The sequence below is a fragment of the Bombus terrestris genome, chromosome 15 (genome assembly GCF_910591885.1).
Source record: "Bombus terrestris chromosome 15, iyBomTerr1.2, whole genome shotgun sequence".
Classification (NCBI taxonomy): domain Eukaryota; kingdom Metazoa; phylum Arthropoda; class Insecta; order Hymenoptera; family Apidae; genus Bombus; species Bombus terrestris.
In genome coordinates this window covers 3,886,389-3,906,048 of record NC_063283.1, presented here as the reverse complement: position 1 = coordinate 3,906,048, position 19,660 = coordinate 3,886,389, and the positions used below count along the sequence as shown (strand labels likewise).

Here is a 19,660-nt window from a genome sequence, read left to right as displayed (position 1 = left end):
TTGGAATTTGTTCGAAAATTCAGGATCTTAAACTATTTCGTTCTTCCGGAAAAAGAAAGAAGGATGGACAAGGGTAGCTTTTACCACGAACCGTCGACTGTAATTGTTCATCTCATAACCGATACTTGCGTCGATGGTTATAACACATTTGAAGCATATCGCACGTTACTGTCGCCCCTCGTTACATCGCCCCCATCAACCCCATATTTTCACTAGAACATTTCCTTTCTCCACTAAAAGCATTCGTTAGCTAGAAATGTCCCGTTGAGAAGCTAGAAATCAATCCTCGCTCAAAGCCACTCTGTCCCGGAACACAGCCTTCTCCTTCCATCCTTGAATTTACTATGGCTTTCGCTGGTTGTCAAAGCGGTTGCACAAGGATGTAAATGCAGCGGGGCGCGTCGATGAAACGCGTGACGCTGCGAATATACGTGGAAGAGCAGTAGCTGTTTCTTGGTGTCGCGAACTTTCACGTAAAATTCCCTTCCACGTGCCATTTCCATTCTCATTAAGAACAAGACGCCCGAGTCGTCGTATTTCGATCGCGGTAACTCTATCGTGGCGATGAGCATCTCGAAAGTTTACTGCGCGACGCATCTTCGTCCAATTACAAGTGTACCAGGTCCCGATGTGGCGAGAATCCCGTGGGCGCCTCGTAATTAGCCGTAGAAACGGAGTAGAAAATAGAAGTGTAGCGAAGTTGGTCCCGGCCGTATTCAGAACACGTCGTAGAATTAGTCCTATTGATTGTTGCTCTCCTCTCTCATTCTGTCTCTTTCTCTTCGGCTGTCTGTCTGACCGACAGCGAGGCGATAACTTCGTTCAGACGGAAATACGAGATGATCTTCGTCTGGAGACAGTACCGGTTGTGTAGCCTTGCTTTGCCTTCCACAATAGAGGGGTAATTTCTCTTCCTCCGTTTCTGATTCCCTCTTCGCGTCGCTTCTCTGTTGCGAGGCCGCGTCGTCGTCGTCGACTAACTTGTTTCGAGTTGGTTGTACTTTCGCGAAATTGCCAAGTCGCAGCCGGCGTGGCCTCCGCTTTTCAGCCGATCTTGTTCAACACAGAGGACCGTTTTGAGCTAATTAACAGCAGCGTATCCCAATCAACGCCACTTTCATCGATTGGACGATCCGTCTCGAGAGTTCTGTAAATATCGGCCAACCGACGCTGTGTTTCCGATTCTTCTGACGCTATCGCGCGCAGAGTTGCCGTTGCATGGAGAAGTACGCGTTTCCAGAAATGTTATCTTGGCAATTTAATTATTAAGCTGCGGTTACGTCACTGATGCTTTAATATCGTAAAATCAAATTCCGTCCAGAATAATCAAATTTCTCGTATATTATGAAACACCATTCGTCTTTGATACAGTAACGAAGGGACGAGAAGATATAGCGTGCTTTAGTTTCAGCAAACAAAAGATAGGAAAAACGAGGGAACGATTCGAATGACTCTGTGTTAATCGAACACGATGAAAATTGCGAGGCTTTGGTAACAGTTCCAATGAAAATTCAAAACGTTTCGTATAATACATACAATATGTATATTCATGATATTTCTTCTCTTTTCGAATATTCTCACGATCCTGTATATTACAAAATTCTAAGAGAAAAACCTGCTATAACAAACGGATAGGGTGCCTGTACTGCGTACGAATTATTGGAAAAGAATTTACTCGGTCGTAGCGACAGGATTTATTACACAACTCTCTAAGTACTCTCGCTCAACCGAACGTTGCCTAAAGACGTAACAATCGTCGATCGAGTTCCGTGCTTCCACGAAATAGAACTCTCTCTTCTCTCTTTGTAAGAAAGATTACTTTCGTCAAATGCTAACGAAACTAGGTTGGGCAATAACCCAGATACATAAGAAAAAGGAACTTTTGCCTCTTATGCATCCAGCGTTTTAAATATCGCTCTGGGAACCGTTAGTTACCATTTTCGTGTGGCTTTCGCGTCATTTTCATAGGACCTGCGAGATAAGGCTGCAAGAAAGAGCTGCACGCGATACGCGGTAAGGCCACGACGAGTGGCCAAAGGAAAGTCAAAACACGAGAACCGTGGAATGCTTAAAGCAAGCTACCTATCGCGAAAGAGACGTCGACAGTTGACACGACCTTGTCAGCAATAAAACTCGAGTGTGTCACGAGTAGGTCAAGCATCTCGCTGACCAACGTGGAGGATGTACTGTGCAAAGAAACCTACACTCGACGGTCACCAGCCGAAGGTATTCCTCGATCGTTCGTCCTTGTCTCCTCAATCGGACTTTGATTAAACGATTTCGAAATGTTCGGTTCGATTCACTAGGTCAGTTTAGATTAAAGAATTACAATAAGGGTAGTGCTATCAAAGAAGAAGGTATTTTAATTTGAAAGAGAACTTTGAAGAAAAAAAAGAAACTACAAAATATCACGTAATTTGTCGAGCAAAGTATTCTTTTCTTTAGGTCGATAAAGATACAAGAGAGCGTCGCCCGGTTTGTATTTTAGTTTAGGAAAAAATTTGTAATACTTTTAGTCTTATCGACGCATACGTTGCGTCGCTTTATTTATATTTGAATAATTTTCCTCGTGGTTTTGTACGGTTTGAACAAACATCGTTATCTAAAATAAAGACCTTTCTGATGAAAAAGGGACGTAAGTTTGGAAAACGAGATAGTTATATCTCAATAGCGTGATAGCGAATATTAAAGAAGAATTCGCGAAACGTTTCCCGTGTCATCGAAGCGAAACGAAATTTTCCAAGCGATTTTCAGAAGAAACCTTTGCAAATTTACCCACGTTCTACATTTAAATTACAAATATTACGAGAGATATAACTTTAGAGGTTGTCCTCGCCAAAGATACATCTTGTTCTCGTTGCCCTGACTGCAGTTGGAAAAGCTTCAACAGCGTTCGATTTAATAGCGACGTTTGTCTTAGGTCGACGTTGCAGCTCTTACTTCAATTTATTTATTGCACTTCCGATTAACGAGCAACCGATGAACCGTTCAAACTGTAATTACGATACAACTTGTGCTCTTTTATTCGGTAAGATACACGAACACGAACCGACAGTTGAATGTTTTACCAGCAATTAATTAATAAAGTTAAGCAGCTTGCTACCGAGTTAACTTGAAGCGAACTCAAACTTCAAATGGGGAATCTTCGATGAAAAATTTCGTTCGTTACCATCTATTACCAGTCTATTAAGTCCATGTTGAATCTTTCAGATTGATTTTGCCTAGCCTTGCTTCGAGATATAAATAGCGAGTATAGGAGAGAAACGTTCGACCAGAGAAAAAGACGTAACGCCGTGTATTTATGGGAGATTGGCCGAAGTCGTTTTCAGCTTCTCGCGATATACGTGTCGCGTGGTGGCGGAAGGGGATTGATTCATTTTCACTGAGCTTTTCTACCCGGGATCAAGCTGTATTCAAGCAGCTGCCGCTTATCGCGATAGCAAGGGCTTGTTCACAAGCGTCGTTAAAAAAATACGGGTCACACGGCAGGCCAGTGGTTACCAGCTCGCTTTTTTGGGAACTTTAATCTTCGCTGAGCCTTCTTGCGTAGTTGCACTGTCGTTAATTAGTTAATAAAATCTTTACAAGTTATTAATGTTGCTAAATTCCGAAGAATAACGCTAAATAATAAACTACCAAGAAACAAATTGTAAAAGAGAAGAAGTATAAGATAAAATTTGTCAGTTTCTGATATCACCGGTTGATTAATTACTTAGATCGCGATTCGTGAAACTACGATTTTTAACATACAAACTGCGAAAACAGAATCTACGAGAAGTAAGGAGAAAATGTTGGATATAGTTGCGCTGTAAACACTTTATTACGAAATGATAAGTATACCGCGCATGTTTATGCATTTTTTGGGAAATTTGAAAGTCTAAAACCGCACAGAATGCACGTAATATGCAAAAATATATAAAATATTCAAAGCATAGTACTCGTTACACCTAACACCTTAGTAGGTAAAACAATTTTCTACCTACGTTCCACTTTTTTAATTATCCTCATAGAGGAAATATGAATTTGCATAAATATCCGCAATCTAGTTATAGTCAGATATTGAACGCAGCTTGATATACGAATCTAATAACGGATTTTGCATTCTCAAACGAGAGTTTAATCGTTTCAACAATCGCTAATAACGATAGCTACTATCAATCACATTGGATCATTTCAACAAACACTGTGTAGGTACAAAGAAAACAAATACGATCCATTTTTGATATTGTGTAGTGCAAAGACCATTATAGCACTCGTATTTCAATCTACGTTCAGTATTTTCTTATAATTAGAACGTTTACGAATGTTTATACAATTTTCATTTTTATGGACATAAACAAATGGGACATAGAATTAGAAAAATTCGCTTCATATAGTAAATATCGTAAAAGATACTTCTACATGTATCTTTGCATCTTACAATTTTCCATAAATATCTAAAAACGCATACTGATATTTGCATAACGTATGAGTTCATTTGTAGAAGCATTTTTTTAAACAATCTTTCTACATTCCTTGCAATCTTGCTTGCTGCGTGTTTCGTGCTTTCTATGCATTACCTTTCGCATTCTTAAGTTTCCCAAAAACGCACAACCTTCTGCTAATAACTTCGTAGGGAAGCATCTACAACGGAACTTCACGCTACAATTCTTCTCTTATTCCCGATTCTTCTGAATTATGCTTGTCGAAGCGGCCTATATAAAAGAAACTTTGCTCCAAGTCAGCCTATCGCAACTCCCATTATTCATCGTTATCGGGGAAAAAAATATTTCGTTAAATCAACAAGAGAAGTGGGAAACTCGCAGTATCCTTCCATCTAATCGTCTGCTCAGATTCCAAGGCGAGCACCTGAATTCTGAGAAGGAAACCTTTTTCTTTCTGCGCGACACGCTCAGCACGACTCCCGACGTGGAAAAGTAATTCGCCTGTTTTTTTGCCAGTGGCCCGAACCGCGACTTGGGAACCGCTGACGTGGAGGGTCTCTTTTGCGAGCAACGGAGAATGCTCGAAGCAGCGACCGTTTCGAGGGAGAAGTAGGCCAGCTTGTGCACGTAAAGACTCTATTTTTTGTGACGCATAACCGTCGAGGTCGGTCAAAGGGAAACCTCAGCAATTCAGCGAGATGTGACACGTGACGTTGGGATCGCATGCCAACCGATCGGTCGTCGATCCTTGAATACGAATTAACTAGCTCCCTTCTGGGTTTTTCTCAGTCACGAGCCAACCAGGAATCGCGTTCGAAGTCGACAAAATTGCGCGTGGAGAGATTCAGAGACCACGAGGGAGTGTTTTTGTTTGAAGAATAAATGAAGGATAAAGAGAAAGAGAGAGGAAAAACACACGAGGAATATCCATTTCTCACGATTTTCAGCTTTACAGAATATTTTGATCGCGAGAACCGTGATCCTGCAACTATCAAATCGCGATGATTGCAATGTTTGAAATATCTGTGTAGGATAACGTAAAAGATTTAGTATACCGGTGAGAAACAAATTTGAATAAAACGCGGAGTCGGACAAGAATCGCTATGATTACCGTGAAACAATGACCAATCCAATATCTTTTTTATGGTGTCTAAGTAAAGTTATAAATTTCATTTTACGAACAACACAGTTTAAACTCATCGAACGAAGGTTGTGGCGTTTCTAATGAACTGAGACGTTGAAACTGAATTTTCTCGATAAAGTTGTTCCGCGACATTTCTTGTTTCTCCGCCTTAGCCACCGAACGAAATTTCAGGCAAGAAGCTAACAGTTGCCGAGCTGATAATGTTTTTAAATTATTCTCGACTAGTTGAACGCTCGAAGCGCGATAAGCTCGACTAGCTTCAAGCAAAATACAGCAGGAATTATTGCTACGCTGGGATAAGGATAATCCTCACGTTCGAGGATTAATTGTATAGTTCCGAGTTCTCTCGCGTGAACGCTATCGGGTCGCTTCGATCTAACGATTAACCGATTCTAATTGCACGTTCTAGCACGCACGTGACCGAACGGAATTCCTCTGCGAATCGGGCAAACCCGACGAACCGTAGGGATATTCGAAATGCCAAATCCGCTTTGCGAAATTTCCTCGTCCCGTTTTGCGAATTAAGGTTTGTTTCTTCCGATTCTCATGCAAATCGCCAATTAAATAACTCGATCGTTACGACTACTTGATACCCGCGAGAAATACAATATCTTGGAATTAGGTAAGTGTTTTCGGTTCTGCGATTTGTTGTTACTGTGAATCTTTAGTTTCGTGTCTTGAAATTATGCGGTTACAACGATCCATCGCGGTCTGTTACGGCGAACGTCGACTTCTTCCCGCGTAATTAGCTCTTATTGTCGGTGAAATCAAATTAATTGCGATTCAGAGTCGGCCAGCCACCCACCGGTCGTCGATAACGGTCGTCTTTTTGCGCGTCATGCCGGCCGGTTATTAATTATCTCGAAATTCAACGACCGCCTGTGTCGTGACAACGTCCCCTTGAAACCTGCTAATTAGCAATCCACCTATCGCGCCTGGATTATTTTTTCGAGAACATAGACGCGGTGTCCTTTGCGTCGAACGATAGAATTCTCCGGTTGGAAAATGTTTGGAGATCGAGAACTAGAGAATCAGAGTGTTTGCAATCGTAGACGTAACCATAGTATTACGCGATGAAATAAAATAATATTTCAAGCGAAATGTAATTATAAAATGTATAATTAAAAGATAGAATAATATTTAATTTCATATATTTGGCTAAAACGAGATAGTAACAAAATAGTATCGATGATATTTTCCTTAGAACAGAATTGTACAATTTGCTCTACTTATAACGTTAGAATCAACAAATTCGTTACAGCGACGCGGCCACAGTTTCCCTTCTCTTACAATTATATTGCAATATTGCTTTTTATTAAGATCCAAGTGCAAATATATCTTCCAATTTTATTTTCAATATACGGCGTTAATTATCATCGTTTATCTACAGTTTAGAATTAAAGACTCACTATATTTGGCGTTAAAGGAAGCCGAATAAAAGATCTATCGTTTAACAATTGTTTTTGTCCCATAAAAAAAAACACGACTGGAAATAATAGAAAATGATAATTGTCTCTAATTCTAGGTGGAACGTTTCGTGAAATACCTCAACCATCTAACAGAATATCACTGCACGAGTAAGTAACTGCTTTCTTTTATTCCTAATGATATGTACTATAATCTTTTGCAAAACATTACATATTTGTTAGACTTATAAAATTCAAATTCGAAGCTTTTTCGTCGTTTGTGGTTACAGTTTACAAAACGCTTGTTGTTCACCGTTGTATCTTTCTTTATTTGCGCGCGTGAAACGATAGCAAGCCGTTCAGACAAGCGAAAATCTTAACCAACGAGAGTGAACACCGTTGATCATGAAATTTTAAAGAATCGTAAGAACGATGAGCTGGAACAGCCGCGAGACACCAAGGAATTTGAAAGAGTAATTCGCGGGGCTGTTCGTAATTGAATCGAGAAACGAATAAACTGAATTGTATATTTCGTGTTCCATTGCATTGGTATTCGTTAAATCAATTAAATTATTGACGCTCGAAACGATCGGATCGGTCGGGCGAACATTTTTGCATCTGTCGTTTACCGATACGCCGGCTGCAAAATCCCAGCTGCAAATTCTCGATAGATTCGACAATAAAATATCGAACGCGTTTCGGTACTCTTTATTACAGCGTGCGTGTGAATATATTCGTTTATTAACGTAGAGACACGGTAAACGGCAACGATCGTCCTTCTAACACCTTTTTATTTCTTTCTCTTTTCTCGTCAAAATGATGGACGAGGTTAATTATCCTCGTGTCGCTAACGCGAATGGTCGAATTGCACGGCGATGGATTAGCGAGCTAATAAGGGAAAAGTGCGTGTAAATTGGCCGGTCATTGTGTTCGAGGGAAGTTTCATTACAGTCGTAAAAAGAAACGCTATTGTTCGTAGGATGGAGCGATCTCGAAAGCAAATGTGTCCGTGGTTATTCCGGTGAAATACACCGGCGAGTGTAGAGCGGTTTAAAGTAGTAACAACTAGAACGTAGCTATATTTGTTCGTCTTCAGTGCTATCCCAATTAAATCCACAATGGATAACATTGTTCGGCGAATGGGATAGAAACGGGTAAGAGTATCCAACTCGGTGCTAACTACGAGTAGCGGCCATCGGGCAATCTGTCCCGGCAACCGAATTTGAATTTCGATCTCCAAACGTGGTTATAGTTGCAACGAGAATTGGCGTTCACCGGCAATTAAACGTGTCCGATATTGATTTGTTTCTATTCGCGCAAACTTTTGAATTTTCAAATTCCATTTTTTCAATTGCTGCAGCCTTTAACAACATATTTTAAGCATTTTGTTTATCAGTCCTGACGAAGTCTACGTGATCGTTAGATTGCGAATGTTCACGCAATTTTAGATTTTTATGAGTAGATCAACAGCTTCTTTCATTTTCTAAATAATATAATTTCAGCATTTTATCGTGGTTATCTGTAATGTATATTTTTGCACATTACGAGTAAAAGTTCGTTTATATATATGTGAACCGAAGGCAACATAACGCCGTTCGAATAATCGCGTCATCGTACAGGATCGTTCGTTTAATCATCTTCGAATTATTCTTTAAAAATAGATATTAAATTGGAAAATTTTCAGATGAAAATGTAACGATCTTTTTCAATTTTTACTCTTGTTTCCCATATGCCGTTCCAAAAATTGTCCATTAATCGATTGTTCCCTTAATTGGTGGTGTAATAATTAAAATTCTACTGTATACGTATCCTGTACATTTTTACTCGTCCATATTTTCCACGAGCACGTACACATTCGCAGCCGTCGCGTTCACATTCTACACCAACACCCAGCTACCGAAAACAGGTCGCCATTTTTTCGAAGCACAGTCGACAGCGTGACGAAAAAACTTTCCCCTAATTAACCCGCACGCTATCCCTCGCGTTTGCTCGCTACCAGCGAACCACACGTGCCTGGTGAAAATCGTTACCTAAACCTAAACTACTGCACTGTGGCTAATGAGAAGCTGATTTTCGAAGGGCGTTCCGACCCTCCAACTCGCGCCACGTTGCGTCTAAAATTAATTTCCCTCCGGCAAACGGACTTTGTTTACGGCGGTCACGTTTTTCGCAGACTCTTTCACGCAGACAATCGATTTCGCGCGTTCCGCTCTGCATATATTCGCACTCGTTACGTGACCAGCTTCGTCGAATAAGCGAAAATTTTGCCACCCTCGAACTCTCTCGTTCCAACACGCTTCTTGCAATGTTCAATTTTTCGTCGTACGAACGATCGATGATTTTCCTCTCGCTTCGACTGTAAATATCCTCTCTTCTCTTTCTACTCCCCTCTCTCATCCTTTCTCTTTCTCTGTCTCTTTGCACACTCTCGCGACATAGCCCTGCTTCTGCTCCTTGTTTCCCGCGTTGGCATATTTATCGCGCGAGCGCGCCCGAAAACGCGATTCCGCTGGAAAAGCGAGCGCGAACCCGTAATAATTTACAAGGAGTTAGAGCGTCAACGGGCTGCCGTGTTAGCAGATTCAACGCGGCCAGGAACAAACGGATAGATATTGGGCCGGCTTGTCAACGCGTTATTTACGACTCGTTGTAATGTATTGATTTTGCGCGGGTCAGGATACCGGCGAAACCAGCCGTGTTTCGGGCTTGCCAAGTGAAATACGCGCGGTTGAACGACGTAGACAGATGACGGATTTCCTGCGATCCTTCTGTCCTCCTTACTTTAAAATCTACGACGAAACGTGCCAGAAGTTTTATTACTTTCTCGTGTCTTTGTTTTCCTTGCTGCGATTGAAAATATTTGCTCATTGTTCGAGTCTCTCAGAAGCGGGAAAATTTATCGCCCTTCTTAGATCAAATCTGCCATTAAACATTCCAGAAATCTGAACTTTTAGTACTTTCTCGTGTCTTCGTTTTTCTCTGTATCGAAGATGTTTAGTCGTTATTCGTGTCTCCGAGAAGCCAAATAAATGGTGGATTTCCTCGCATCGTTCTAACCCTCTCTGACAAAATCTACACCATTAGTTATCCCAAAACTCGGTCCTTTTTATTTCAAATATTCGGTCATTGTTCGAGACCCACAGAAGCCCAATTGTCTCCACTTCTTGCGAATTTCTTAATTTCGTTATCTCTGTCTTTGAAACTGTATAATTAGAATGAATCATACAGAAACGATCTCATTAAATATCTCAACGTATTCTGAAAAATAACGTTTAACGTCTTAACGGGCAACTGCAGTTCTGCCGAACGTAGGCACATTTTCGCGATTGAAAAATTGTACAGTGTTTTTAGAACCGACCGTCTAAGTTACCATTGTTATTTTCTAGAAAACAAATTATTTATTACAAAGTTGTACTAGCAGAGAACGTCGCGTAAATGACTTCGACTATGACAGAATTATCGAATCGTACGAAACTACCAGCCTGTAATACGTAATATACAATGTACTATAATCTGTGACGTTTATCTTTCCGCGAAGAATTTTCACGCACACCATAGCCTAACTACGAGAGAGCTACCTTATCGAGGTTGGAACCATTCAAACGGAAGTTTCGATCCGCGAAAGAAAAACACGAGAGAGCGCACCGGAGTAGAATCGGAACGTCGTATGCAGGCAGACACGTTGGAGAGCACTTGTATTTACGAAATACAAGGGGAGCACGGAAATGGGAGTGGCCCGAGACAGTTTTCAAGCAAAGGAAACGCCGAGCATGAAAACACAGCTCCGATGTCGAATTGTTACGGACAATTGGCCGCGAGAACATAGATTACTTTATTGACTTTGGATATATGGCTTGGCAACTAAGTGATTGCGGGTTTTATCGTTAGGTGGTATTGACAAAATCCGCAATCACTTAGTTGCCAAGCCAATATATCATGACACAATTCACCGTGTAATCGAAACTTGCTGGAACTTGTAAAATGTTCTGGAAAGAATTGCTAGAAAGAATTTTTGGGTCATGAGTCTCGTCCGTGTATTTGCTACGCTAGAACATCGGCTCTTACGAATTCGTTTCTTTGGTTTTCGTTGGAAAAGCTGACCTTAAAAGCTCCTTTTTTTTCCCTAGAAACCGCGCTCGAGAGTATACATCGAGGTGTACCGATCTTTTTTAATTCTGTGGAGATAAAGAACGCCTGGCGTAGCTGGAATTTATAGCAGGCAAACTCTCCCGAACCCTTCTGAACCGTTTCGTTAACTTTTTTCGCCGCGCGCAAGCCTCGAATATAGTCGATAGAATTTGAATGCATTTCGAGACGATTCTAAAAGTGGTAACGAGCAAAGTTTCGTAACTGGGGTGTTGCACCAGGCGGTTGTTTTCCATCGAAACGTATTCCGTTCTTTTGTTTTTCCCCGTCTTAAACGAGCACTGGAATCGTTTCAAATTTGGTTTCACGAAGGAGGAGTGAAAGGGTCTGGCGATTGAGACGGGTCTCGGAATTACATCGAAAATCTTGCGAGCGAAAGATAAAGGATAAATTTTTATTCCGCGGACGACTAAGTATCGTGTAATCAGAATTTCGCAGTCTATTCGTTACGGTCCGAGAATACGTTAAAAATTTAAATATACAGAGTATGATATAAGTAGATCATGGCGTTTAAGGAGGATCGTCACGCACGAAGCTGCATTGCGTAGGTCGGGTCAAGTATTCTCGTTTAAGTAGAGCAACGCACGTATATGTACACACGTTTAGCGTGCCTGTGGGTAGTAACAAATATACATGCAGATTAAACGAGAAAGATAATCGTAAACAAATTACGAGATGCTGGAACGAAGCTCGGAACATAGCGAACACTGAAGCGATGCAAGCACATCCGGAAAATACACGGCTCTCCCGAAAAATTGTCAATTCAATCCCGAAGTGATAAAAACTCAGGAAGAAAAATCTGTACATAGATGGAAACGATGTGGAAGTTTCGCGCAGTTGACTCGAGGTGGATTTTTTGTCTTTAAACATGCCAGAAGATAGGAGAGACAGAAAGACAGAGATTATGTTTGATGTGAACAATACCTGAGTCCGTTCGCTGCTACAGGCAGGTAAAACGTGATGCTTGGTGGCGCGCCACTCTGGAGCCAGTCCCCTTGGTTGCGGTCGCGATGACACGTAATGACCGGTGAAGCGAAAAAAGAGGCAAAACTAAACCATGGAACTTAGAGCGTGGTAGAAAAGGAACGCGAAGGGACAGGCTCCAGCTCTGTTTTGCTCGCGTTACTATGATCGATGGATCGATATCGGCAACGGGAGGAATGAAGAACTCGTATAACTCGCGCGGTTCGTCTTGTTCGCAACTGTTGCAACGATACATGGCGTTGGTAGCGTACGTAGCGGCCGCGAGGAATCAACAAGAGCAAGTGAAGAGGCTAAGTAGTGCATGCTTGGCTTTCTAGCGGACATACCCAGTATGTCCATGACTCGGCCTCGTGGCTGCGCTCGTGATGCTGGCGACAGTAGTACTGGCGTCGTTTCGGTCGGACTTCAGTTGCCAGTACCGACGACGACCACCACCACTTCCACCACCACCACCGCCGCCGCTAGCATCGTCGGCGTCCCCTATCAAGAACCGAGTTCCCCACCAGCATTCTCCAGTGGGCGTGCTTTCACGATAGTCGGAAGGGGTACACGGTGGACAGAGAGGGGTAGAAAAATGTTGGTCTCCCCTTCTGGAACGCTCTTCTAACCCCTTTGCCGCGTCCTAGCCTTGCCTCTGTGAGGAGAGCCAGCCTGTAACCCTGCGCCTAATATTTCTACGGGACTCTGTGGAGCCGACGCCGATCGCTTCTCCTTCCGAGAAAACCAGAGTCCACGCATCCGTACGATCCAGGGTGGATGGCGAGGATTCTGTGCGCGCGCGAGCTCCAATCGACGAGGTCGCGGGAGATGTTAGGGGAAGTGCGTCGCAGCTCACCCTCGAGATAAATCGACGACACTGGGTCAGGAAAGAACGGCTTTGTAATTTGGGCTAACACCGCCCTCCACCGTTCTCCTTTTCCCTTTGTTTTCAATGATTTAATTCCATTAGGGCGTCGAATACCGATCAGGTTTCACCGATTATTCTCCACGTTACGAACGTTAATAATAAGCAGCGTTGGCAAGTCCCTCTATCGCCGATCGCTTTTATGGAAAATCCATCCAATTTAGCCGGGTCGAATGTTTGAAAAAACCAGGTGGCGGAAGAACCGACCGGTCAATGATAACAATTCGACCGGAGTTTTATCCAGTTCAATTCCGGCTATTGTTTCCCTCATGCAAGTGAAATAGAAACGTAAGTCTCGGTGAAATTTCGCCGGCGTAAAATCACGCGTAAAAGCTTTGGTGGAAGAAGCGGGAAGCCTGCAAGCGGCAGGGACACAGACGGCAACGTACAACAGAGGACGCGATTCTTGCACTCAAGTGAAATTGCAATTACTAAACGCGAAAGGTTCTCGGAACACACGCATTCCGCGCGCCACCGGAAACCCATTAAGGAATATTCCCGCGTACAAGCCTCGCTTAATGAGCGATATAATTTATTGCCACTACTTAGAACCTGGTCTAGTTGCGGTTTGTAGTTAATAGGACCTACGATCTTCGTGTCATTAACGGCGCGAGTACGTTGGAAGGTAAGACGCCACCTTCGGCCAAGAGGACGTTCGAGGACCAGGTTCTCTGGTACTCCTCCTATTTCGACTAGCTTTATCGAAGCTAGCGATCGCTACCATCGAACTTGCCCTTTGCTACTACCCTTTACCAACCCATTTGAGTTCCTCCGTCCCGATTCACTCGCTCATTGTCTGGCTTCTCGTTCATTGTCCGCCTCTATCGCTGCTTGTACCACTCGTATATCTCTTCTCTCTGCCTATTCGAATTCTCCTTCGTTTCCTACGTCTCTATCCTCTTCGTCCATCTACCATGCTGCGCAGAATAGGAACTTGATAGACACCGAGAGGAACACGCACCCTTCATCTTCCAGACACTCGGTTCTCGAAGATTTATCGGGCTTTTCACGCACATATCAGAAACTCCACCCTTCCTTTCATCCCTCAAAATTCCTCGATGCTATTATTTTCTGGTAAGGTCAGAGGTTTTGTTTATTTTCTAACAAAGAATCGCGAGATCTGTTGTATTAGAGAGACGTCGAAAACGAGCATGAACATTTACCAAGGAAACGATAAAACTTGAGCTTTCTTCAGCTTCGAAACGCTGGATGGAACATGTTACTAACAATCAGCATGAAGGGCATAATTGCTGTAAATGTATCTGTAATTATGTTACGTAGGAAATATGTTTAATTAGAACAGAAAATTGGTAAATTCTTGATAAGTCAATTGTGGATATTCATACGTTTCTGAAAAATCAAAATATTAGAAAATGTAAAGAATATTCGTAATATTTAAATATATGCAAACTAAAATAAACTACTTTTAATTCATAGAAGGCGAAACGAATTGGTATTCAAATTCGACTTTTTCAATCGTTGCATCCAGTACGTTGCAAAATACGTTTGAAATGCATGTGCAACTACGACAAAAGAATCCGTAATTAAATCCGTAATTAAATCACAGTTCCTCTGTTATTAAAACATTTAAATTAATTAAAAATTTATTAATTAAAACACAAAGTCACAGAACACAAAAAACACAAAGAGCACATACGTAAACTTAAGATATTCAAAAACCTGCAGAATATGCGTAATAAATAAAACTCTGGAAAATGTCCGAGGTTAACCATATGTTATGATATAGAATGTGAAACAAATTACGATATAGAAGCTGAAGTAAATCGCTACGCAAATTCTACCTCTCCATCCAATGTTGTATCCAATACATTGCTAAATAAATGGCCAGCGACATACTCCATAAAACAACCCCTAAACCACCCACGGGTCTCCTCTCTACGCGCCCAATGCAACGCAATGCAACGACTAGCAACAAGATACGACTCGATGGAAGTCGACTATTGCCGCTTCAACAAGCCTGACCACTTAACGAAAAGAAAATCTCGGTGCTGGTTATTCGCGATAAAGCAGCGAAGCGTTGCTAACTTATGGCGCGTAAGCCGAGAGACTAGAAAGGCTAGGGTAAACCGTGAAGGCGGCCGAATCCATAAACATCGGCAATCCACTTGTACGAGGCTACGAGAATCTCGAGAGGCAGAGAAACAGGGACAGGGAGAGAGAGAGAGAGAGAGAGAGAGAAAGAGAGAGAATTCAAGGCGATCTCTCACCTGTTTACGCGACCGCCTGGTACTGACGTGCTCGCGCGTGTTCCGCCTCGTGTGTGCACGGGGTCTCGAGCTGGCTATCGGCTTGATAAATACAAGCAGTCGTTGAATAATGCATCGGCCGTTCCGGCACTCGGGAGTAAACAAGTAACCTAACACCGGGGCCCGGCACCGTCAGGATACTGATTCGCCTAAATCCTCTGCCACTGTCCGTTCGACTTGACTTGTCGCCGCTCAACTTTCGCGACCCCTGTGCACATTTCATTGGCACGATACCCAAGGTTGGACACCGTTTTGCCTCGTAAATTCAGCACGATATAAGCGAGGCGAATCTCTTTAGATTCGTTGCCCATTGGTTTGGAAAAAGAACCGGTAGTTGTTTCGCCAGCGGCGTGGTACTGATTTAATGAATAAAACGACGTTAAATTCTTGGCTGGCTAAAGGCGGACGCGAAATCGATACGCTCTCTCTAGAGAGATCCTTTCGCCCAGGTGCGTTTAACGCGACGAATTTTTCGATTGACCGACCGCGTAATTGCACTATGGCCCCTGGTCGATCCTTGCCGCTTCCAGTGGATCGAACATTTGAAAAAAAATCTACTGCTCCTCCTCCCACTTTCTCTCTTTATCTATCTATCTATCTATCCATCTATCTATCTGTCTATGTGTGTCGAATCTCGGCAAAATGGACTGGTTTTAAGGGGGAGAAAAAAAAAAAAGAAGGGGCGAGGGTAGAGCAAAAATAAATTTATCGATTGAAAGGAAGGAGAAAAGGTAATTTCGTTGAAAAACGCGATAGCTGCGGGCGCGCAATGAATATCGAAAGTGATTAAAAAAATATACGCTCGTCATGAATATTAATGCCATCGGACCCGTCGTTGAATCGAATATGAAGCGCAGCTTTTCGGAATGATAGCAGTCGCAAGATCCAATTTCCTTGGTTCGATAAAAAGGAAGAAAAAAAAAAAAAAGAAGAAATGAGCGTACATACAGTCTTTCAAATATTTGTTAGAAACTCTATAAATCCATTTGTTTCTCGTGATACCGAATAGTATTTGGATATCGAAACCGTGCAGAGAAAAGGGCTGCGGATACTGTGATCAACGGTATCGATATCGTCTTTGGCCTTCATCCTGCTCTTCCGAGGCAACGCTGACAACGAGATTGATATCCCGTAAAAACATCTGGTATTTCCGACAGCGTAAAATATGCAAGTATAAGCGACTAAATGAAGCAGGTAAAACCACCTCACTGGCTGGCATCTTGGAATTTCGTTGGCTCGAAGAATTCCCTACGCACGTACCTGCACGCAAATCCACGACAGGTATCACGCAAGCCGCTCGTTGCGAGGCAGCTCGTTAGTCGAGCTCACAGCTACGACTGCAAGTTCGAAACATATCGGTTTCCATTGCGTTTCGTGAATTGAAACTACACAGGTAGCGCATCCCAGCGCTCGAGCGATCAATTTTCCTCGACTGATTGGGCCACGCTGTCAAAGGATCCTCGAAATCGAGCGATTTGACTTTGAATCTGTCTGTCGAATTATCGATCGTGTTCTGTGTCATTTACTAGGTCTCTTTCATTCGAAAAAAAATCGCTTTGTAAATTGCCAGGACGAGGCACAGTAGCGGAAGGAAGAAAGTTTAGACTTTGATAATTTTCCTGTTCTTTTTTTTAAGCCCTCGAAAAGCTTCTTCTGAAAAGATACATCAACTCGTACGTAAAGTTCCGAAATTATAAATTTACTAGTTTTTGGTGTACATCGGATTTTGAACGCGATTCGCAGAAAGGTGGAATTTGGAAATTGCACCTGTTAAGGAAACCGAGTACGCGAGAACACGCTGCAATATCTGGCTCGTAAAGATGCCACGTCGTGGCTACGGTTCGTGTCTTCTTAAGTTCCTTGCGTCTGTTAAATTTATAATAATTCTTCATACGATAATTCTCTAAAGGAGAGGTAGAAAAACGAGGAATAATATTTCCAACGCGAGAGTTAATCGCGGTATTAATGTTCGACTATTCGCCATTAACAGCATTCGCGTTAGTTTCTTGCACGTGGCTGGCATAGAACAGTTCCGAATCTGCTTCATACTACAACTCGCGTAATGTTTTCGTGCTATTTGGTATTTATCCCGGACGATAGCGTGCTGCGTTCCCTTAAGATGTCGAATAATTGCAAACCTACCAATCAAGATATTTTCCTTGAAATTTTGCGAATCAAATTATGCAACTTGGAAGATGTTTCGACGAGCGTTATACGATCGTGGACAAGCAGACGAGTCGATAACGAGCTTGTGTTTGTACAGTCATGGGGGTCTTACCGGTTAAACCAATGCTAATTAGTGATAATTATTTCGGTAATAGAGACTTTTGGATGGCAACATGCAGACTGATTGAAATCTCGAAACAAGCGCCCTTCGGGACTTTTGTCGGTCGTGACAAATATTTACCACGAAATTCGTCTGTAATTCCCATCTGGCCATCTTGCGTTGATTAGGTCCGAGTATTTACAGTGGTGGACGAGTTCATCACGTCTGTGTCGCTTAGTATGCCGAAACACGGATTGCCCGTGTGTTCCATCAACACGTCTATCGTTATTAACGTCCGCAATTACCGAAACGGTTTAATATCTCCGGCCACGCGAAATTATCTCATTAACGTGACGACATCGCGCTCGAGACCGCGACGCGAATCGCAAAATCGTGCGAAGAAGGAGACGCGCGAGGGAAAGTTGTATTGGAACACGAGTACTAAGAAAAATACCATAGTTGTACAAAATCGAAGATCGTATTTGACAAGACCAGCGAATTGGTATAATACAGACACCGGAACAGATAACTGCCAGCAATACCGCGAGAAGTATCCAACACAAAATTAAAGTATTCGCTTCTTCATCGTTAAGATTCTTCGTCTTTTTGCTATCAGACACAAAGTCTACGTATTTCCAGTTTTTCCGTAGCTGATAAATACCAACAGTTACGTTACGTACAAGGAAATTTTAGCCTGTTGTACTCTTCCCATAGTGTCCAAGCTAATCGTACGTTTTCGTCGTCGGGAAGTTTCTCCACATTCAAGAACGCCCTTACGACGTTAAAAGTACTTTTCTATGTAGCTAATCGATAGCAAGACCGACGCAAACCTTTCAAATCAGTATTAAGACACGAAATTTATAGAATACGAGTATATTTGACGCTTGGCGCTACGACCTACGGTGTTACTCGCCTGATCTAAAAACGATGCTACGCTCGATCACGTTTCGGATCGCATTTTTGCTTCGCTTCTCTCAGTACCAGCCTGATCACGGAGAATCACGGGGATCCGAAGACTCCTCAGTAATTCGGTTTAATATCGTCTGGAGGCTAGAGGGTTGGCTAGGCCGGCACGAATTGTCGAGGATTGTCGTCGTCCTGGTCGGACTCCAGGCAGTCCTGCTGCCAATCATTATCTCGATGGTATGCAGACATACCACCACGTGCGAAACCGGGTATGCGATGGCTTCCTGGGAGACGGTCTACGACGAGAGCGGGTCGATGAGGGAATACGTTGGCGAAGGGACTGCGTGGCTCCGGGAATGAGAAGGGGCGACAAAGCCCAGGCACCGGTATATTGGCATACCAACGGCCGGTGATATGGGAATACTTCAAGAACAACTTTATAGCTGCCGACACGACTGAATTGAGACGATCGGGATGCCCTTTTCTTTTCTCATGCTTCCGGCACTATCGTTTCGTCTCCTCTCACTTACTCTGCCTTCCGATCGAGAAAATCTTCCAACCTTCTGCCTACGAGCTGCTTTTACGAATTCTTGATTCTCCGCACCAATATACAGGGCATTCGGTGACGGATGAGGCCGGTGGCTTTATCAGGGATAGATTTACGAAACATGAAATTGATTCGTTCAGAATCAGTCTGAAAGCTGTCGTATTAAATTCGAAAGGGAGAGAGCGTCAATTGAAGGGAGTTTACAGAGGAAAACGCGATGTGAATGAGTGATTTCCTGATTTCTACGTTAATTGTTGGCAGGTGTCTTCATACGGAGCTGAAGATCGTAGAGGAGTTTGGTAAAAGTTTCGGCAATCAGTATTTTTGATAATGCTTATTATGGTAAGCAGAATAGGATCGGTTTGAAAGTTGTATCAAGCTTGAAACGGAGACCAATTTGTTCGTGTGTCTTTGACGCGACTGGAGACTACAAGGGAGAGATACGACGCATCCGTTTTTCTTAATTTTCTGATTCTTGCGTCAATCGGTGGTTAAAAAGATATACCTTAAAATGAAATTAACAGCAACCTGTTATACAAGTTAAGAAGATTCTTCCGAACGGATAGAAAGATCCCAAATGTTAATACAAGCAGTGATATTTGAATAGTAAATATACGTAGTACACGTAAGTACATATTAAAATATACTATCGCTATGATTTTCAGT

General features: G+C 42.6%; 1 protein-coding gene and 1 long non-coding RNA gene across 13 annotated transcripts in view; one reads left to right on the top strand and one right to left on the bottom strand.

Moving 5' to 3' along the window:
- LOC100647316 (complexin) overlaps nt 1–19,660 on the bottom strand; it is a 323,682-nt gene that overhangs the window by 50,475 nt on the left and 253,547 nt on the right. Inside the window, exon 1 of one of the 3 annotated variants that reach the window (XM_003401063.4) lies at nt 12,431–12,551. The exons of 1 other annotated variant lie outside the window; for it this stretch is intronic. In XM_003401063.4, the coding sequence (XP_003401111.1) occupies nt 12,431–12,443 (13 nt within the window). In that variant the 5' untranslated portion in view covers nt 12,444–12,551. Of the gene's footprint in view, nt 1–12,044; nt 12,285–12,430; nt 12,552–19,660 lie in introns of those variants that run through there. One more of the 3 variants, XM_048412863.1, reaches the window with a different exon arrangement.
- The window catches only part of LOC110119914, a 303,031-nt gene that overhangs the window by 83,493 nt on the left and 199,878 nt on the right, over nt 1–19,660 (top strand). For all 10 annotated transcript variants that reach the window (XR_007226599.1, XR_007226600.1, XR_007226605.1 and 7 more), the window contains one exon: nt 7,094–7,145. This is a non-coding gene — a long non-coding RNA (uncharacterized LOC110119914). The remainder of the gene's footprint in view (nt 1–7,093; nt 7,146–19,660) is intronic.